Source organism: Lutra lutra, chromosome 4 (genome assembly GCF_902655055.1).
Source record: "Lutra lutra chromosome 4, mLutLut1.2, whole genome shotgun sequence".
Classification (NCBI taxonomy): domain Eukaryota; kingdom Metazoa; phylum Chordata; class Mammalia; order Carnivora; family Mustelidae; genus Lutra; species Lutra lutra.
Window position 1 is genome coordinate 161,223,293 of NC_062281.1, and position 22,351 is coordinate 161,245,643.

At 45.3% G+C, this 22,351-nt stretch overlaps 1 protein-coding gene across 1 annotated transcript; it reads right to left on the reverse strand.

The window, feature by feature from the left end:
* Window positions 1-7,470: 7,470 nt before the first annotated feature.
* On the reverse strand, window positions 7,471-21,066 carry LURAP1 (leucine rich adaptor protein 1). The gene is made up of 2 exons (XM_047728155.1): window positions 20,653-21,066; window positions 7,471-10,585 (listed from the first exon to the last, which is right to left on the reverse strand). The coding sequence occupies exons 1-2, from the start codon at window positions 20,854-20,856 to the stop codon at window positions 10,055-10,057; spliced, it is 735 nt and encodes a 244-aa protein (XP_047584111.1). The 5' UTR covers window positions 20,857-21,066; the 3' UTR covers window positions 7,471-10,054.
* Between the last annotated feature and the right edge of the window lie 1,285 nt (window positions 21,067-22,351).

A 22,351-nucleotide genomic window follows, 5' to 3' on the forward strand; every position in this document is an offset into this window, starting at 1 on the left:
AAGTGCACATTCATTTCAAAGGGATATGGAACATTCACTCAGGTCATTTTCTGGACCATAAAAATAAATCTTAATAAATTTTTAAAAAATAGATATCACACAGAATGTATTTTCTGCATTTAAACTTGAAATCAATAACAAGCTCTCTAAAAAGCCCCAAATACCTGGTAAGCAATATTCTTCCAATTAACTCATAGGCCAAAAAAGAAGTAGCAAAGGAAATCATAAAACATTTTTAACTGTATGATAATAATAAAATATATTTTAAAATGTTGAGATGGGGGCACCTGGGTAGGTCAGTCAGTTAAGCATCCGACTCTTGATTTCTGCTCAGGTAATGACCTCAAGGTTGTGGGATTGAGCCCTGATTCAGCCTCTGTGCTGGGAGTGGAGCCTTGCTTAAGATTCTCTCTCTCCCTCTGCCCCTTCTGCTTGCTCGCTCTCTCCAAAAAAACATATGACACATAGGCAAATCAGTGCTTAGAGAGAAATGTATAGCTTATATTAGTAAGGAGAGGCTTAAAAATCAATGATTTTAGGGGTTCCTGTGTGGCTCAGGGGGTTAAGCCTCTGCCTTTAGCTCAGGTCATGATCTCAGAGTCCTGGGATAGAGCCCCAAATCAGGCTCTCTGCTCAGCGGGGAGCCTGCTACCCCCCCCACCTACTTGTGATCTTCCTCTCTGTCAAAAAAAAAGAAAGTGATTTTAAGTTTCCACCTAAGAAACTAGAGAAAGATGAGCAAATTAAACCCAAAATAGAATAGAGGAAATAAAGATTAAAGTTCAAGGACATACAAAATGAACAACAGAGAAAATTAACAAAGCCAAAATTTGGTTCTTTAAAAAATATTAATAAAGTGGGCAAACTCCTAGGAGGATTGATCAAGAAGAAGCACAAATTATTTACAACAGGAATGAAAAAGAGGATGTGACGACAGATATTATAGATATCAAAGGATAAAAGGGAGAGGATCCTGGGACAATGATGACAATGTTGGCAGTGTAGTTCTATGTCTACAGATCCCCACATAAAAACTTATGCCGTGACTGGAGAGTAAAATTACAAAGAAAAAAAACAGGAAAACATTTATAACAAAATTTGGTGACAAAGGCATCTCCACAACCCCCAAATACAAGCAAGTAGGAACGAACCACCAACAGCCACCAGACCTGCACAGGATCAGGATCTGTGCAGGAGAAAGAAGGAAACAGAGTAAGATCAGGAGAACTCAAAAAAGCCTACAGAGAGTCACTGGAATCAAGACAGGCCAACTGAGAACAGTAAATGAAACTAGGAAGGATCTGCGGCCTAAAATAGCAGATGAGCGCCAAGGGCCTGCAGTGAGAAAGAAGGTCAAAGGCACTGGGGCAGATCTGGGTCCTATGAACTGTCAAACTGACCCACCAAGGCTTCCTTCTGGTACCATGGCCCACACTGAGGAGAAGTTGCTTGGAGTGGAATCAAAATGTAGTAGGGTGGGGACAACACAGAGGAAGGAAAGGAATAAGGCGACCAGCCTAGCGGAGGGAAAGAGAACCAGGATATCCCAGAAAGCAAGCCAGACAAAGTAACAGAAGAGGGAGCTCTGTGATGTGATATAAGTTTTTCTGAACCCCACCTCATTTTTTAATTTCAGGAAAACTAATTTCATAGAAAATGAACAATAGAAAAGTATCGGGGCGCCTGGGTGGCTCAGTGGGTTAAAGCCTCTGCCTCCGGCTCGGGTCATGATCCCAGGGTCCTGGGATCGAGCCCTGCATCGGGCTCTCTGCTCAGCGGGGAGCCTGCTTCCTCCTCTCTCTCTGCCTGCCTCTCTGCCTACTTGTGATCTCTGTCTGTCAAATAAATAAATAAATAAATAAAATCTTTAAAAAAAAAAATAGAAAAGTATCAAGGCCAAATCCCATAGAAAGTTATAAAAGCTCCGTAAAAGTCACATTACTACTGATAATGAAGCACACCAGAAAAGCATACCACAAAACTGCTAACTTCTCTTTCAAAATAAGCCAAAAGACACTAAGAACACAATATGATACATGCAAGGACAACATAAGTCAGAATTAGAAGAATTCAGATGTGATGCAACAGTACTCAGGACGGAATGAGAAACGAAAGAAAAAAATAATTTTAAAGTGAAGACTAAACTAGAAAGTATACAAGAACAGTGAACATGAGAGATGATGCCTTAGAAGATGGAAAAGAGGAGATGTTTAAAAATAAAAAATATGAAGAGATAAAGAGTTGGACACTGACAAATAATAAAAACAGGCAAAAAGATTAAAAAATTAGATATATGAGTCCCAGAAGAAAACCAGAGCAAAGGAACAGAATATTAAAACTATTCAAGAAAGTTTTCTAAAGTTTCCTAAAATAAAGAAAAACTCAAAAAGCTGAGAATGTGGTCCCAACATGACCAGCAAAAAGACATTCTAGTAAAACAATGTTTATTTCATTTTAAAGATTTTGTTTTTAAGTTATCTCTACACCCAACGTGGGGCTTGAACTCACAACCCTGAGACCAAGAGTTGTATGCTCCATCTACTGAGCCCGCCAGGTGCCCCTAAAATGACTGAACTTTAAAGAAAATGAAAAAATCTTTCGGGGATCTGAACACACACACATACACACACACACAGGAAAAAGTAAATCATCATTAGGCTTTAATAGAAACACTGTATGCCAGAAGAAAATGAAGTAACATTTAAGAGACCCAAGAAAGGAAAGTGTGAACCTAGCAAAACAAAACAGACTTTGTAAGCATAAAGGGCACAAACTTATCAACATGCAAGATCTCAGAGAACACTGTTGCCAAGTACCCTTCCTGGGGAATCTACTAGAAAATCAGCTCCGACAACCAAAGTGAGTAGAGATTTTTTTTTTTAAGATTTTATTTATTTATTTGACAGAGAGATCACAAGTAGGCAGAGAGGCAGGCTGACAGAGGGGAAGCAGGCTTCCTGCTGAACAGAAAGCCTGATGCAGGGCTCAATCCCAGGACACTGAGATCATGACCCGAGCTGAAGGCAGAGGCTTAACCCACTGAGCCACCCAGGCGCCCCAGAGAGCTATATTATATAATGATTATATTCCCTGACAATGATTTACTACAAAGGTTTTTAATGAGGTAGAGAATGTGAAATGCATTTGTAAAATACTTTCTTCATGTTTTCAGTACTCATACTGGTGGTGGTATTAATATGGTTATTCTGAGAGAGCTTTGTGGATGAGATCAAAGAAATGAGTAATTATGGAGTATTCTAATTCTATTATCACCTGTGTCCTTGAAAACCAGGATTCTTGGTACAGAAAAAAGGAGCTAGACAAGAGACTGAGAAAAAGCTCTTTAATCTTGAATTTGAATTGAAAGTATAAATATGGGGGCACCTGGGTGGCTCAGTGGGTTGGGCCTCTGCCTTCGGCTCAGGTCATGATCTCAGGGTCCTGGGATCGAGCCCCGCATTGGGCTCTCTGTTCAGCAGGGAGTCTGCTTCCTCCTCTCTCTCTGCCTGCCTCTCTGCCTACTTGTGATCTCTCTCTCTGTCAAATAAATAAATAAAATCTTAAAAAATATATATTAAAAAAAGAAAGTATAAATATGTACTTAAGAGGTATTTTACTATGTGTGTGTGTGTGTGTGTGTTTATACATAATACAGTTGACCTTTGAAAAATGGGTTTGAACTGTGCAGGTCCACTCATACATGGATTTTGTTTTTCTAAAAATACAGTATAGTATTGTAAATGTATTTTCCTTGTGATTTTCTTAATAACATTTTCTTTCCTCTAGCTTATTTTATTGTTAGAAAGAAATATATAATACATATAACACAAAATATGTGTTAATCGACTATTTCCTGTAATCAGTAAGGCTTCCAGTCAACATTAGGCTATTAGTGGTTAAGTTCTTGTGGAGTCAAAAGTTCCATGCAGGGGCACCTGGGTGGCTCAGTGGGTTAAAGCCTCTGCCTTCGGCTCAGGTCGTGATCCCAGGGTCCTGAGATCGAGCCCCGAATCGGGCTCTCTGCTCAGCAGGGAGCCTGCTTCCTCCTCTCTCTCTCTTGCCTGCTTCTCTGCATACTTGTGATCTCTGTCTGTCAAATAAATAAATTAAAATCTTAAAAAAAAAAGAAAAAGTTCCATGCAGATTTTCAAAAGGGCACGGGTCAGTGCCCCTAACCTATGGCATTGTTCAAGGGTCAACTGTACTATTTTGTGTACTTTTGTCTATGGTTGAAATTTTATATAAAACGAAACAACTGCAAGTGATTAAAAGCCATTAAATACATTAAAAACTAAAAATTCACAATAATAATTTAAAGAGAGAGCAGAGCAAAACAAAATTGTCGAACACCAAGTTGCCAGGGCATCAATTTACTACTTTAAAAGTGATAAATAAGGAAAGAGAGTTGAGCATTCATCTTGCTATTCTGATATAAACTTTATTTTAGGGTAACCTAATAGTCCTAGAGGATGTGAAAAAGCTTTTCTGTATTGAAAGAGCTACTAAAAGAGGGCATAATAGCATTAGAAAAGTCATCATTTTGTAATCTCTAGTGAAATAGCCAATTTATAAAGTGGACTTTAATGGATTTAAAACAATCTGGCAAAAAGTTGACAGGAAGCTTAGGATGCAGAATCAGGCTATCACAACCTGAAAAATGGAAGGAGCCTGGGACCTGAAACGGACAGTGGAAGAGAAAGAGCCGAAGCATCACACCTGTGATCCCCTGCAAGTGAAAAATAAATCTTTATTGTGTGGAATCACTGACATATGAGGCAACTCATTAGGAAAGTTAGCTTATTGTAAAAGAATACCATTTATATATATTAAAACACCTAAGTACACAGTTATATATACATATTTAAAGATACAAACATATCCAAACACATACTAAAATATTAGAGGGGATGCCTAGGTCAGGGAGAGGAATGAGAAGAGGGGTCAAGGATCAAAAGAAGAAAATAAAGCAATAAAGCAGCTAGTATCAACTGAGAATGAGAGTACATCATGCTCTAAGGAGAACTTATGAAGGAATAAAAATGATAATTTTGGGGCGCCTGGGTGGCTCAGTGGGTTGAGGCCTCTGCCTTCGGCTCAGGTCTGATCCCGGGGTCCTGGGAACGAGCCCCGTATCGGGCTCTCTGCTTAGCGGGGAGCCTGCTTCCTCCTCTCTCTCTGCTTGCCTCTCTGCCTACTTGTGATTTCTCTCTGTCAAATAAATAAATAAAATCTTTCAAAAAAAATGATAATTTTAAAAGGTGACAAGGAGAAGCACCTGGGTGGCTCAGTTGGTTAAGCATCTGCCTTTGGCTCAGGTCATGGACCCTGGGATCGAGCCCCACATCAGGCTCTCTGCTCAGTGAGGAGCCTGCTTCTCCCTTTCCCTCTGCCTGCCACTCTCCCTGCTTGTGCTCTGTCAAATAAATAAAATAAAATCTTGGAAAAAATTCAAATTAAAAGGTGACAACGAATCTACCCTTCCCAGAGACAGCCCAGGCTAGTGTGCTGGTAATGATCTTCTGCCTTGAACACAAAATGGTTCTAGAGAGGAGGCAGTACTGAAGACAGAACCTGCTGGAACCCTCTACCATGTTCACCGGGAAAGTGTCAAGCCCGAAAATTCCCAAGCTGGGAATTTCTCCCTTCAGCTTCAGCTCTCCCTGGTGGTGATGATGCATTCTCCAGACACGGGAGCCTGGACCTTGGCCATCACCTTCCCACCACCCTTCACTCCAGGCCTAGGGAGGCTAGACAAAACATAGGGGCTTATTCTGGGCCTGGGTGCTTCCATCCGCCTACCCTCCATCTCTGTCTTTGGTAGGCTGAATAATGGCCCTTCCTCCAAAGACATTCATGTTCTAATCCTCAAAGCCTGTGAATATTTCACCTTTTATGACAAAAGGGACATAGAATACAAGGTTACATTAAGGATCTTGACATGGGGAGAGGATCTTAGATCATCCCAGTGGGCCCAATAAAATCCCAAGCGGATGTAATCACAACATAATCCTCGTAAGAGAAAGGAGAATTAGAAAGAGATGAAAGATTAGAAGCAGAGGTCAGAGAGGAGAGAAGATGCTATCTGCTGCCTTGAAGATGGAGGAAGTGGCCATGAATCAAGGAATGAAAGCAGCTTCTAGAAGCTGGAAGAGGCAAAGAAATGGATTCTCCCATAGAGTCTCCAAGAGGAATACAGACAGGTCAACACCTTGACTTTAATTGAGCTCAGTGAAACTGATTTGGGACTCCTGACCTCCACAACTGGAAGATACTAAATTTGTGTTCTTTTAAGCCAAGAAGTTTGTGGTCATTCATTACAGCAGCAGCAGCAGCAGCAGGAAGCTAGTACATTGGTCCTGCTGCTGGGCAGGGTAGCCTGTTCTAGAGGAGTGACGTCTGTGACACTGAGAAGAGGGGAATCAGAGAAGACTTTTTGGAAGCCCAAGCAGCCAGACTGACCCAGGTTCATATTACAGTTGTTTTATTACCTATCTGACCTTGAGCAAATGTCTAAGCAACAATACATTGTTAATAATCCATTATTTATAGGGTTGCTAAGAATTAAATAGAATGTTTTAAATTACCTACTACTACCTAATTACCCACTTTTTAACAAAATAAGTCATACCTCCTTGTGGGTTTACACACATTCATTCTTCCATGCGTTCAGGAGGTGTCACTGAGCATCCAGTAGGGCCTGGCCCCGTGCACACAGTGACTTGTGTGCTACAAGCCCCTAGCATTTCTCACCCGAGCTGCCACTGAGCTTCCAGTCTGTCCAGTGCTCAACCTTACCATCCCATCCTAAATGTGGGCCCTTACCCTTGCCCATTCCCGTGGTCGCATATCTCCTTGATGGTCCGTCATTCTGTCAGCCCCACCCTTTACCCTCCTAGGCACTGTTTCTGCAGCTGCCACAAGTGGTCTCATCTCTGCCTTTACCCAGTTGTGCCTATCCAACTGTGCTGTATTCCCTTGACCTGTGGAGCTCCCCAACTCCACAGGACCCATATGGATCTCCTCATCTCAAAGCTCCCCATCCCCACCCCACTTCTAACTTCCAAGTCGGAAATGCTGAGCTCTCTGCCACCATCATATCTGGGCCTACTGGCCCTCCCTGGAAAAATAGTTGGTCTGGGATAATTTTTCTTCTATCTGCTGTCCAGATTCACAAACCCTTTACCCAATCTAGGGCCAAGGTTCTCTTTCCTGAGAGCCTTTGGCTCTTTCTCCCAACACTAAGCTGCCTCTCTAGGGTGGGGTTAAGAACCCAAATATTGGGGCGCCTGGGTGGCTCAGTGGGTTAAGCCGCTGCCTTCGGCTCAGGTCATGATCTCGGAGTCCTGGGATCGAGCCCCGCATCGGGCTCTCTGCTCTCTCGGGGAGCCTGCTTCCTCCTCTCTCTCTGCCTGCCTCTCTGCCTGCTTGTGATCTCTCTGTCAAAAAAAAAAAAAAAAAAAAAAAAAAGAACCCAAATATTGAACCAGAAAAATTGCTTTTGGTCCTTCGGGCTTGAGTGGTGTTGACTGGGTGGGGTGAGGCAACAATCAGTCTGGCCAAGTGGCACTGTGGATCTGGGTTCTCTAACCCAGGCCATTGCCATGGATCTACAGCAGGTGACACTGGGGAAATCTCTGCCCTCTCTAGGCCCGTCTCTCCAGCCTGTTAGTGCACTGAGAAGCTGGTCTTCTTTAAGGCTCTATGCATCTACTCCTGGCAATGGTGCATAATGGCCACAAGAGGGCGCGCAACCCCTTCAGCTCGGAAGTTTGCAGCCTAATCAAACAAGCAAGCTTCAAAAGGGATACAAGCCTTCTAAGTGAAAAGGTAGCTTACCCAAGAGCACGCTACAAAATGGCAACAGAGTAGGGACCGAAAAAGGGTATTTGAATTCCCAGCCTGAGGGGAAGTCCGGAGCCCCAAGACCAGGAGAGGTGGTATGGAGAGGGCTGGTAGGTAACAGAGGAGGAGAGGCTAAGAATATATTTCAGAGATTTGGATCACTTTGAGGGGATGGGAGAAGGGAGGGTCTTTAGGGAGAGAGCCATAGGCTGAATGCATTGCCCCAAAACGACTGGAATGGTGCTTGCAGAACAAAACCTGAGGAATTTGGGGGAAGTGGAGATGAACTTAGCTTCTTTCCCTTCCCCAGAATGAAAAGTAAAGAAATTGCAGAAGTTACTCTAGGATCTGGGGGGAGACTCCTCCGTACACGACAGCACAGCAGCTAGGCAAGGATCACCCGACATCCTTCTCTCTCCTTTTTGCTTTTCAATAATTAGTTTCAGGCCCCAGGAAAGATAAGGACCAAAATATGGGCAGTTAGCTGGGGTTTAAAGGGATAATCTCCAAGAATTCATTCTCTGACATCAGGTACAGCCTCCGCCTCAGACCTGTCCCCTCCTGGGCCCCAGGTTGGCAGCTTCTGTGAATTCTTTCTTTGCTGTAATTCACTAGGGCCCTAGGACCCAGGCCCAGAGCCGGTCTCCTGCTCTCTCCTCAGGTCCCAGGAGTCTAGGGCTTGCTCTAAGGGAGGAAGGAAAGCAGCCTTTCTCTGGATCTCTCCCCCTCCCAGGACGTGGGCCCTAGGACCAAAGAGCCTCTGTCTTTCCCTGCCACACCCCCACCATCACCACCACTCATTGTAACCCAGACAAGGGGATTTCTTGTGTCTCAGCCTCTGGCAGGCATCCTTGTGACCAAATGGTGGAAGGTCCGAGGCAGAATGGGGGAAGGGAAATCACAGGATCAGAGAAGACACCTCCCCCTTTTGGAAATTATGATACACCCCCAGAACTCCCAGACTTCAGGTGTCTCCTTCCTCTGATTTCCATCAGCAATAGGGAGAGAAGGGGGTTGGATGGGGGATCATCTGCATATAAAAGGCCTGTGGAAGTGGAAACCTAGAAGGTGTGGAGACACAAAGGCTGAACCTCCTGGCAGACAGATCTGGAGCCAGAATACAAGAATGAGGGCAACCCAGGGACAGGGAAAGACAGGGGGCCAAACAGGGCAGGCCAAATTTTGAGAGCCGTAGGTAGAGGGCCCTGCCTTTCCCTCCCTAAAAGCACAGATACAAGAGTGTCACATCGACAGGGGTATGGCCACAAAGGAAGTGAACCCTCTAGAATAAAATGAGAACACCCCATTTAAAAAGCAAGAATCTGGGGTGCCCGGGTGGCTCAGTCAGTTGAGCATCTGCCTTCGGCTCAGGTCATGATCCTGGGGTCCTGGGATGGAACTCCGTATTGGGCTTCCTGCTCAGTGGGGAGTCTGCTTCTCCCCTCACTTGTGCTCTAACAAATAAATAACATCTTAAAAAAAAAAAAGTAACAATCTTTCTGAAAAGAAACACAAACCTCTGACAGTGAGCTTTCCTACCAGGAAGGGGGAAGGGTATGTTCCCACTTGCAAGAAGTAACGGTATGGAGAATAAATGGTATGGTCTTGCCTAGCAGCAGGGGCTCAGCTGCCCGATACTGGCCTCCCACCCCTGAGAGATGGTACAGAGGAAAGCCTACTCCATCCTGGCAGGAAATGACATCACTCACCAGATAGGAAGGGATGGTTCTACCAACCCCAGAGGCTTCTGGGAGGGCCAATCCATGGAGGGTTGGCCCTGAATGTCCATGTCCCCCGACAGTTCTCCATCTTGGCCAAGAGGGGGGGCCAAGACTCCTAGATGTTGGTTGAGGTAATCGCACCCCCAACTCTTCATCATCAATCTCGTAGGCGTCCTAAATCCCTCAAATCCTTACCTAGTTCCGGGAGGAAGGGGGGGCACGGAGGGGGAGGGGAAGTTACTATCTTACGAAAAGCCACAGGTCAAACATCTAGAGTCAATGTATCTATGGAAATAGCTCTAGGGTCCCAATAATTGAGGGATAAAGGCAAAGCCTCCTCAGGGACCAGAAGGATGATAAGGTCAGATTTCCATGGTAACTGATTTTGATGCAGCCTCTTCCTAGACCCAGAATGAGGGAGAATAAATTTCCAGGGAGACCAGGGCCTAGCAATGAAAGAGCCACAGGAATACAAAAGGGTGGGAGAGTTACTATAAGAAGGTCACGTCATCCTGACACTGCCAGTACCAGTGGGCCTCAAAGCCCAGTTTGGCACTCTCATCCTCTAGTGGCTCAGGAGGTCCACCTTGGAGCCCCTCCCCTGGGGGCTTCCATACAGCCCTCAAATTCCCTAGCCTGCTGGCTGTCAGGTCCACCTCAGTCCTGGCCCTGTCCCCACTGGGCCCTGTCCCCACTGGATATAACCTTTGCCCAGTCTCAGGACGGGGAGCCCCAGGGGGGCCCTGTTCATCCAGCTCGCTGGGGACCACCGTGTCTAAGAAGCTGCCAATGGAGAGACTGTCCAGCCGGTCAGTGGAGCTGGTGTCCGGCAGGCTGTCCCAGCTGCCTCGCCTTGAGTGGTCTGGGCTCCCGCCTGTCAGGCTATATTGGCTGCTGGTGAGGCTGCTGCAGTGGCTGGTCACTGTCCCCCTCTCCTCCAACAGCCAGCGCACAGCCTCGATGCCCTCATTCAAGGTCAACAGCTGCTGCAGGATCTTCACATCGATGGCTCGCAGGTAAGCCTGGGGGAGTGGGAGAAGGAGTCAGTCTGAGGTTCTGAGCCATGGGTTTCCCAAATGTTTCCAGGGGGCCCCGCTTTGTAGTCCAACCAACCATGCTTCAAAGGCAAGAAGCTTGGGAGCAGAAGCATGGCTGGTTTAGAGCATGGGGTCTCAAAGCAGACAAGATTGCTGTTTAAAATCTCAGTTCTGGGGCGCCCCTGCCTGGCTCAGTCAGTGGAGCACGTGACTCTCGATCTAGGGTTGTAAGTTCAAGCCCCATGTTGGGTGCAGAGATTACTTAAAAACAAAATCTTTACCAAAAAAAAAAAAAAAAAAAAAAAAAAAAAATCTCAGTTCTACCACTGACTAGCCAGATGACTGTGGGCAACTTTCTTACATTCCTTGAGCCTTGTTTGTTTGTAAAACAGGGCTAAATTACTCATTTCACAGGATGGCTGTGAGAATTTGGAGATGCTGTTTATTGAGTACTCAACACAGTGCTTGACACAGTCTCAGTAAATGTTTAGTATTGAAATCTGATCCTGCTAAGCTTTGAACTTAGGTAAAGTATTAACTACTGAAACAGTCCAGATTCAAAGAATAGCCTGATAGGGAGCCTGGTGTTAATTACAAAGTAGGGCCAAAGGGAGGCAAAAGCTGGGGAAGAAAGAGGAAGTGAACATGGTCCCCCAGACTCTTCAGGGTGTCTGTAGCCATTGTTCAAAGGGTCAGAAGCCTGCTGGCTGGGGATTCGGGGCTTCTCTCCACCACACACCCGTCTCCCTTCCGTACAGGGAGTAAGTCTGATTTTCCGGGGAATCTCCAGGGTCCCTCCCAGTTCAGATGCCCTAAATATCTTCCCCAACGACAAGTCTGAAACTGTCCCTTTCCTGCTCAAGAGCCTCTCCGGGCTTTGCACTCCTCTTGAAGAAGAAGATCCAAACCCTTCAACAGCTGGGATTCCAAAGCTATCACAATATAGCCCTTGTGCATCTCCCCAGCTTCACCTCTAGCTCACTGACCCGGGAGACTCTGGTCTTGTCACACATGACTTTCCGATTGCGTTTTATTTGGTTTCCTTGTAATCAAAGTAATGGATGCCCATGGATTAAAGAGGCAAACAGTTCTGTGAGAATTATCATGGACGTAATAGGCCTGCACCCTAACCCTAAATCTCGCTTCCCAGAGACAACTATTATTCATTTTTTTAGCTGTTTATTTTGGTACTTACCTTCGAATCTCCAAATAACATGCTACTTAGTGACTTTTAAGTTTTAGGTGTTTTCTGTTGACTTCCCACATGATGGAAGGTTAAGGGTTTAACTCTCATCCTACTACCCACTCCTCTGCCACATAGACACCTTTCCCATCTTCCAGTTTTCCCAACATATGCAATAAAATGAGTTGTTGGGTGATTACCTTATAAGGATTTGGAAATGCCATTCACAGCTAAATTGTACAGTTTACTACGGTTACTTTTCATTCCCTACTTCACATTTTCCTTAGAATAATAATAATAAAAATTTTTAAATGATTTTTTTTTAAGATTGTATTTATTTGTCAGAGAGAGAGTGAGAGCATACACAAGCAGGGGGAGCGATAGGCAGAGAGAGAAGCAGGCTCCCTGCTGAGCAAGGAGCCTAATGCAGGACTCGATCCTGGGACCCTGGGATCATGACCTGAGCTGAAAGCAGACACTTAACCGATTGAGCCACCCAGGTGTCCCAATAATAATTATTAATCCTTAGAATTATGCCTTAGAATAATAGTAAATGATATATAGCGTACCTTATATATTCCATTATTGTTATATTATTATCACTACAATATTACTCCTCTTCTTTTGCTTCATTTCCTACATAGTGATCAATAAGTCATCCCCACACCCTCTCCCAGTTGTCTGAATTTTCCTCTCAAGGCATTTAAACATATCACATTCTAACTATTGCTGGTTCTTAGAGGCAGCTCTTCAGGAGCCCTCTGATTGGCCCCAGTGTGAACCAGTTGCACAACTGTCCCCTAGGGATTCCCCCTTCACTAGCCTCCTGGGCTTCTCCCTAGTTGGATCCCTTGTTTCCTGGGTCCATGTCTTCTTCTTTCTTGGTTTACTCCTTCATTGTGTGTGGGTGCTTTTCCTCCAGTTCCTCCAGTAGCTTCCTGAGAAAGTCTACAGAGGAGGTACATTTGTTGAAGCTTTACACGTTTTAAAATGCTGTTCTTCTCCTCTCACACCACTGACAGTTTCTTGGGTATAGAATTCTAGGTAAAAAATAATTTTTCCTCAGGATTTAAGGCATTGTTCCATTGACTTTTTTTCCCCCAAAGATCTTATTTATTTATTTGACAGAGAGAGAGAGAGATCACAAGTAGGCAGAGAGGCCAGCAGAGAGAGAGAGAGGAGGAAGCAGGCTCCCCTCTGAGCAGAGAGCTCAATTCGGGGCTCGATCCCAGGACCCTGAGATTATAACCTGAGCTGAAAGCAGAGGCTTTAATCCACTGAGCCACCCAGGCGCCCCTGTTCCATTGACTTTTAATTTTCAGTGTCACACTTGGAAAGTCTGATGCCATTATGATTCCTGGTCGTTCATATGGGACCATCTTACTATTCTTTCTGAAAGTTTTCAGGATCTTCTCTTTGGTCCCAGTTCTAAATTAGCCCAATAATTTGCCATGGTGTGTCTATTTTCATCCATTGAATTGGCTACTTGTTGGGCAATTTTAGTTTTTAAAGATTTATTTATTTATTTCAGAGTGGGAGGCAGGAGCAGAGGGAGAGGAGAACGGAAGCAGACTCCCCGCTGATCCTGGACCCTGACACAGGACTGCAGTAGGGAATGGGGGGAGAACATGACCTGAGCTGAAACCAAAAGCTGGATGCTCAACCGACTGAGCCACCCAGGCGCCCCGTATTGGGCCCTTTTATTTTATTTATTTATTTTTTTGTTGTTGTAATTGCTGTTTTATTATTGGGCCCTTTAAAAATTGGAGACACATGTTCCTCAGTTCTGGGAGATTTTCTTTATTTCTTTGGTGATTATTTCTCCTCCACTAATTTTCTACTTTTTTTTTTTTTCCTGGAAATCCTATTATTTGAATAGAGGGTGTCCTGGATGGATCCTTTTTTTTCCCCCCCCCCCTTCCATCTTTTTCTATATTTGTTCTAGTTTCTGAAGTATTTCAACATATTCAATGCTTCTGTTGAGTTTTTTATATTTTCCTATCATGATTTATTTCTAAGTTGTTCTAGTTCTCTGAATGTTTTCCTTTTAAAATAAAAAATTTTTAAAAAGATTTATTTATTTGAGAGAGTGAGAGAGTTCAGGCACGAGAGAGCAGGGTGGGGTGGGGGAAGGGCAGAGGGAGAAAGAGAATCCCCAGCAGACTCCACATGGAGCTCAGTCCCACAACCCTGAGATCATGACCTGAGCCGAAATCAAGAGTCAGATGCTTAATGGACTGAGCTACCCAGGCGCCCCTGAACACTTTCCTTTTTATAGCTTCCTGCCGTGCTGCAATAGTACCTCTTATCTTTTTAAGGATATAATTAATGTTTTTTTAATAAGTTCTCATCTCCCGGTATTATCTCCATCTCATTCTAGGTGTTTTTTCTGTTCGTTTATGTCTAAATAGTCGGAGGGTCTCATCAGATGTCTTACAGTCTCTAGCAGCTACTTATACTTCAGAGTTGTCTCTAAAAAGCTGATTGCAAATTTTACATACGTACGTGAGGCTTGCCAACTCTGAGCCTCACTTGGAATTATCTGGCTGGGTTATTTGGGTTAGCCCTGAAGTCAGTATCTCTAGTATTTTTCCCTTGGGTTCACCATGTTCATCCATCTCAAGAATATAATGCAAGCAAAGCTGCTAAGTAAGGGGAAAGGCTGGAAGGGTATTTAATAACATTTAGTACATTTTTACTTAATCCCTCTTTTTAAAAAAGATTTATTTATTTATTTGAGAGGGAGAGATAGAGTGTGCATGCAAGGGAATGGGACTGGGGGGGTTAAGTGGGGGGTGGAGGTGGGGGAGAGGCAGAGGGAGAGGGAAAGAATCTCAAGCAGACTCCCCACTGAGCATGGAGCCCCACTGTGGGGCTTGATTTCACCATCCTGTGATCATGACCTGAGCTGGAATCAAGAGTTGGATGCTTAACAACTTGAGCCACCCAGGCACCCCTACCTAATCCCTCTTGCTCTCAACTTGTTGTCTCTAATCTAGAGACATTTGGTTCGAGTTTTTAAAAAATATATAACAATTGGGGTGTCTGGGTGGCTCAGTCAGTTAGGCAGCTGCTGTCGGCCCAGGTCATGATCTCGGGGTCCTGGGATCGGGCCCCACATTGGGCTCTCCGCTCAGTCAGCAGCGAGTCTGTTTCTTTCTCTCCCTCTGTGAACTCTCTCACTTTCTCTCAAGTAAGTAAATTAAAATCTTAAGGACATAACTGTCTTACAAGTAGAATGATAAATCAGAATATGACTAAGTATTTGTACATTGAGAAAAATACAGGCACTGGAATTAAATAGACCTGGATTCAAATTCCAGTTATGCCATTAACAAACCACAGGGAATTAGAATTTTTTTCCCCTTTAAACCTCATTTCTTCATTGTAAAATGAGGATACTATCTCATTTAGAGGTTTATATCAAAAAATGGAAGGAACATGGGGCGCCTGGGTGGCTCAGTGGGTTAAAGCCTCTGCCTTCAGCTCAGGTCATGATCCCAGGATCCTGGGATAGAGCCGCACATGGGGCTCTCTGCTCAGCAGGGAGCCTGCTTCCTTCCTCTCTCTCTCTCTCTCTCTCTCTCTCTCTGCCTGCCTCTCTGCTTACTGGTGATCTCTGTCTGTCAAAAGAAAAGAAAATAAAATCTTTAAAAGAAAAATGGAAGGAACATATTAACCCGCACAGGATAGTGCTTGGCAGGTATCAGTTTGTGAACGGTAGCTACGTGGCTTTAGATGTTACTATGGTCAACTTATTCACCATGGCATAAGCACAGAACAAAATTCTGTACCTGAAATTATTTGTGATTTTGGAATAATATCACAACTCTAATTCAATTAAGCAAATGAGTATTTGGCACCTGGGTTGTCTAATAATAACAAAGATCATGAAGAAACTGTCCCTGCTTGACAGAAACTTGCAGTTTCAATAAGGAGATATGGACATAAATAACTGAAATACTACAGGCTACGCAGATTATTAATGACATGCAATAAAAGATGATCTTCAATTATTTTGTACTGGGGAAATTTTTTTTTTTTTTTTTTAATTTGAGAGAGAGAGAGACAGCAGAGGGAAGGGCAGAGGGAGAAGCAGACTCCCACTTAGCAGGGAGCCTGACATGGGGCTTGATCCCAGGACCCTCGGTCATGACCTGAGCTGAAGGTAGACTCTTTAACCAACTGAGCCACTCAGGTGCCCCTAAGTTTTGTTTTTTCTTTTAAATATTTTATCCATCCATTTGACAGAGAGAGAGAGAGACAGTGAAAGAAGGAACACAAGCAGGGAGAGTGGGAGAGGGAGAAGCAGGTTCCCCACTGAACAGGAAGCCTGATACAGGGCTCGATCCCAGAACCCTGATATCATAACCCAAGCCGAAGGCAGATGCTTAACGACTGAGCCACCCAGGAACCCCAGGGAATAAATTAACAGTGAAACCAACAGTCCTAGTCCATAACCAAACTAAATGTATTAAACAAAACTTCTCATACTAAAAATGCTTCTCCTGCTATATTGTCTCCTTCCTTTCTTCCCCTTCTTCCATTCCCTCTGTACTATTTTTTTCCGAAACTTATATCCCTAATCTTCTGTTCGGATAAAGAAGTGGCTGGCACTTGGTTGGCCAGTTAGGGAGGGGATCTTAGAGTACAATTCGTAAACAGACATTCACAAACTCTTTTGTTTTTAGCTTCACTTGTGCCCCCCAATTCCCTAAACACTGGGTTTTCCCAACTCCTTGAAAGCTTTGAGTCTCTGCAGTGCAAATCATGTTGCTTTTTCAGCTTTCCTCGCTGCTGGTTTGGAATTCAGCTTTTTTCAGGTCCTCTAAGTTACCACACTTCCTTCTGCTTTTCAGCTTCCAAAATTTTGTTCCTATCATCTTCTCTCCTACGTTTGTCATCATAATAGTTTCATGGCTTTTATTTTATTTTTTTTTAAAGATTTTATTTATTTATTTGACAGAGAGAGATCACAAGTAGATGGAGAGGCAGGCAGAGAGAGAGAGAGAGGGAAGCAGGATCTCTGCCGAGCAGAGAACCCGATGCGGGACTCGATCCCAGGACCCCGAGATCATGACCTGAGCCGAAGGCAGCGGCTTAACCCACTGAGCCACCCAGGCGCCCCTAGTTTCATGGCTTTTAAAATAATCCTTCTACTGGCTTTCTAGTGACATTTCAGAAGGAAATGGAGGTAAATGCATGTGTTCAATCCGCCATCTTGAATTAGAATTCCCGCTGACTTTATTCATCCTTCAAGCCCCAGCCTCAAATGCCATTCCTCCTCTAGGAAGTCTTCCCTGCTCTTCCTTAAGACAGAATTAATCCATTCAGTTATGACACAATATTTAGTGAGTCTTTTTATAGGCATCACATTGTGTTCAAGGAAGAAAAGACACCGTTTCTTAACCTCAGAGAGTTCACAGTTTATGGGTAGGATAAGACAATGATATAGGCACTTAAGACTCAGCATGGCAAATGCTAGGGGAAACAAATGCTATCCAGAGGGCCATGGCTATCTAGAAGGCAATGACCCAATCAAAGCAGGTAAGAAAATGCTTCCTACAATAAGGCACATGAGCTGAGACATAAAGGTTGAATAGGACTTCATCAAGTAAACAGTGGAGAGAGGCATTCCAACTAGAGGACTCAGTATGTGTCCCCTCCAATTCAAAGTGGCCTTTCCATGAGTGCCCGGCTGGCTGAGTTGATAGAGCATATGACTCTTGATCTAGGGACTGTAGATTCGAGCCCCACATTGGGTGTAGAGATTACTTAAAAATAAAATCTTTTTTTTTTTTAAGATTTTATTTATTTATTTGACAGAGAGAGAGCTCATGTAGGCAGACAGAGAGGGGCAGGCAGACTTCCTGCTGAGCAGGGAGCCTGAAGCAGGCTCGATCCCTAGACCCTGAGATCATGACCCAAGCCAAAGGCGGGCGCTTAACCAACTGAGCCCCCAAAAATAAAATCTTTAAAAAAAGAAGGAGGAGGAGGAGTCGTCTCTCCAGAGTACAAATCTGACCACGTCACTCTTTAATGAAGACTCTTCCAAGAAGCCCACCCTGGGTTCTAATAACACTTATCATCCTGTACCAGAGTTATTAGTCTGTCTCCCTCCTTCCTGTGAACTCAGCTTGTGAGCTCCCTGAGAGCAGTCCTACACAGTTCATTGGTGGCACTTAGCCTCATACTGTATAGGTCAGATTCGGCTTTGTGATTTTCTTGCCTTTACTATCCTTGGCCCCTCTGGTGGTCTCCAGGATTCATCTGGTTGAGTTTTACTGTGTTGCTGGGAAATGAATCTGAGAACTAGATTCTATAGTCCTGTGACAGTGGGATTCCCTGACTGTGACAGCAACACTTCCCAGAATAGAAAAAAAGCAAGGCTTTCTTGCCAGAAAAAGAAACACTCATTCCATACCGCCTCTTTGAAAACAGAAAGGGGATAAATCCTCAGGAGAGATGCAGCCTCAAAGACCACTCCAACCCAGTTCTCTTCTCAGGGGGATTCAAGTCCCCCACTAACCCTCTTAACAAAGACACATCAGACTCTGCCCAGCCCTGGGGTCACAAGTGTGGCCTCCTCCTTGCTCAATCCCAATCAGGCCCTGGGGTAAAGCCCGGAGATCCCAGGCTCAGCTCCCTGGCCGTGGATTGAGATTCTTAGACAACTGTTACTAGAACTATCTGATCCCATAAGCCCCTGTCCCCTCATCCTCAAAGAGGCAGAAAAACTGAGGCCAACAGAAAGTCAGGGCTCTGCTCAAGATCTCAAATGATTCAGGAGCTGGGCCAGAACTTGAACCCATGACTTCCCCCTTCTTGCCTAAAGCTTTTTTTTTTAAGCCAGCTCTGTGGGGGTGGGTTGTCTGCAGCAACAAGTTTTTTGGGGTAGGAGGATTAAGTAGGGAAGGTTTCCATTGTTTCCCCTTCCCACAAATCCCACAGTCTGCCTGGTTCACTCAACCTGTGAGAGGGGGAGGGAACCAAGAGGAAAAGAGCCTAGAGGCAGGAATATCCTTGGCTTTAAGAGCGGGCCTGTCCCCCGGCCCTGCAGGATTGCTGGGAGAGGGACAGTTGAAGGACTGTGCTTAGAGAGCTCTGACCTGTTCTGCCACTAGTGGCTTCAAGGGAAACCCTCTGCCCAGCCCTGCCGCTCCCCCACAGTGGGCAGGGCTGAGTACACAAAGACATCAATGACATCTTGGTCAAGGAAGGAGAAAGGAATCGGGGTAAGGAGCGCTTCCCTGTTCTGGCCCCCAGTAGGTTCCCTCCTGTGTGCCTTTAATGGGCAGCTCAGGGTCCCAGACCAGGCTAGGTCAAGAACGCAGAGACCTAATCAGAAGTTAAATGAATGTACGCCCTTAAAGTTTACAAACAGCTAATCACCACCAAAGGCAAAAGAGTTAGAGCCAGAGAAAAGGCATGGCTTCTCCACTGGCTCCCTGTGTGAGCCCAACTGAACCCCTTTAACACCTGCAAGCATACTTCATCTACAGGATGGGGAAAAGATGACCGCTTTTCTCACTTCAGTGGCATAAAATGTCTTTAAAGCGCCTGGCACGAAGCAGATCTCAATGGTAAAAATGTAAAGTGCAGGAAGATCATGTGAGTTCAAAGCCTGGCTCTGCTTTTTACTTTTTTGTATGACCTTGGGCAGTTACTTAATCTCTTTGTGCCTCAGTTTCTTTATCTATAAAATATCATTTGCTAATAGGGTTACTGTGAGGATTAAGTGAGTATTTTGTAAAGTGCTTAGCATGATGCCTGGCACCACTCTGTACAAAGAAGCGAAGCAAGCCCCTCCCTTAGGTGGGCAGTCACAGCCCTGCTCTGAAGAATCTGGCATTCACCTCCAACCTTCAGGGCCGAGTGCACACACGGCATTTAAGTTCTTCCCCCATGGAGCCTTCCCTGATTGCTCTGCCCAGAAGGCTCTCCTCCCTGCCTAAGAGCCCCCATGCCCTCCTTCTCTGTTCTCTCACAGCCTAGCTAGGCAGATGGTGGGCTCAGAAAGACCTATTAGCTGACACACTCACTGTGGCCTCCTGGATCTGAGCCAGAGGATTCTTCAGTTCCCCAGAACTGGCTGCAAATTGGTGGCAGGTGTAAATTACCCCCCTCACCGGAACCAGGGCCTTGGGGAGCCTGGACAGCCCCAAATGCCCTTCTGGCTCTGAATCTAGACCAGCAGCAACAGGGGAGGGGGAGGGTGCCTATTTCCTTCTCTTCTCCCCAAGAAGGTACAGATGAGATGCAAAAATCCTGTATACCTGGGGGGTTATACCAGGAGGTGATGGAGCCAATAGCCATGGCGCTGCTACTCTGACCACCCAGGTTCTAGGGACTTCCAAGTACTTTATGTGGGGATTGGGGGAGTTGGGGAAAGGGAGGATGTTTTGGGTAGCCCTAGATTAGGGGGTTTTCACCCTGATCTCTTCTGTGCTGAATCCTATCATGAATACCCAGGTCTCAGACTAGCAAACCCTGGGCCCAGTGTGCAGTAGAAGAAACTGAGGGCCCTATAATGGTGGGCAGGGCATAGATGGGGGGGCAGGAGGAGGGGGCAGATTTGTGCTGTGCTAGGTTCTCAGTGCTTCTCAGCCTCACCTCTCCCCTCCCGATTATCTGGCAGGAAAAACTTCCAAGAGCTAGTGCCTCCCACCTCAAGTCTTCAGGACCCACTCACCCTTGGAGGGGCAATTAATGGACCCCAGGGTTTAAGGATTGATCTGGGAGGAATCCTGAGGAGTTAGGTAGGGAGTTCTAATTCGCTCGTCTCCAGTCCAACTCTGGAGGCATAAGTCTGTCCCTTCCAACCCTAGCTGGGAACTCCGTCCTCCTGGCCCATGGAACCCACACTCACCAGCTCCATCCTCAACGCCATGATCTTGTCCCCCAGGCTGTGGCCGTGGCCGGTGCTAGGCGCCCCCGAGAGCATCAGGGCGCCGGAGGTTCCCGGCTCCCATTCGCCTCGCAGCCCGCGGAGCAGCCCTTCAGGGGTCTTCCTGCCCACCTTGCCCTCCACATCTCGCAGGTCAGGCGTCTGGAACTCCGCAGTCCCCTCCATGCGGGCCTATGGCTGAAGAGGACTGGGCCACCGGACGGCGGGGTCTCGTTCCCGGGGGTCCTCCTTTGCCGGCTGCTGGTGCTGAGCGGAACCGGTGGGTCCCCGCCCGCGCCGCGCGGGGGCGGGCGGAGGGTGCCGTAACACTCAGAAAAGCCGCGCAGAGCCGTTCGTGCGTGCGTGAGCGTGTGTGTTCGTGTTCGTGTGTGTTCGTGTTCGTGTGTGTGTGTGTGTGTGTGTTCGAGTGCTGCGCACACAATGTACCTAGAATGGGTGGGGCTGGGCGATTTGTACTTGGATTTGCACTTGAAGGAGCACTAGGAGAGTTCAGTGCCTTCTCCCTACACTGCCAGCTGAGTCTAGCCAGTCACATAGCAGGCGCCCGATAAATGTTTGCTGAAAAAAGCTAAGCATCTTCAGGGGTATGGGAGTTTAAGGAACAGTGGTGACAGAAGCTGCAGAGGATTTTGAAAGGCTTCCTGAAGTGGAGAGGCTGGGTGTACAACAGTGGTTAGAATTTAGCTAGTTACGGACACACACACACGCACACACACACACTTTCAGTGTAACCACTGGATTTATTTATTATTTATTTATTTATTCATTTATTTTGAAATATTTCTCTACACCCAACATGAAGTTTGAACTCAGCCGGGAGATCAAGAGTTACATGCTCTTCTGACTGAGCCAGCCTGGTGCCTTGCCTCTGAGTTTAAATAAAAGGAGAAAATAAGGTTCTTCTGGCCAATGAGAAGCAACCAGTATTGAAGATGAAAAGGTCCACATGGACCAGATCATGTTTGATCCTGTAGACTGACGCTTTTTTTCTTCTAAGATTTTATTTATTTATTTGAGAGAAAGAAAGAGCACAAGCAAGGGGAGGGGCAGAGGAAGAGAAGCAGGCTCCCCACTGAGCAGGGGGCTCTCTTGATCCCAGAACCCTGGGATCACCACCTGAGCTGAAGGCAGCCACTTATAACCAACTGAGCCACCCAGGCATCCCTAGACTTATGCTTCTTAAGCTTGACTGTGGTTATGAATTTTCTGCAAATCTTGTTAAAATGCAGACTGTGATTCTGAAGATCTGGGATGGAGCCTGAGGTTCTTTTCTAACAAGCTCCCAGGTGATGGCCATGCTGCTGGGCCAGGGACCATACTTTGAGTAACAGGGTAACAGAAGATGGTTCTATGGTGCTTGGATTATATTTTGTAGGCAATGGGGAGCGATGAAAAACTTTTTTTGTTTTGGCTTGATTTGGATGTTTTATCCAAGTAATTCCAGCACAGGGTCACAGAAGGATTTACAAATGTAAAGATAGTTAACTTGGTCTATCGTTTTCCACCTCTAGCCCCACTCCCCAAAGGCAACCACATTCAACTACTTTTTTCTGGTGTTTATACATATAACCCCACATACACTTATACAGGACTACTATTTATTAATTTTAAATATTGTCTACTGACTTCCTATTATGATAAATATGATTTATTTCACACT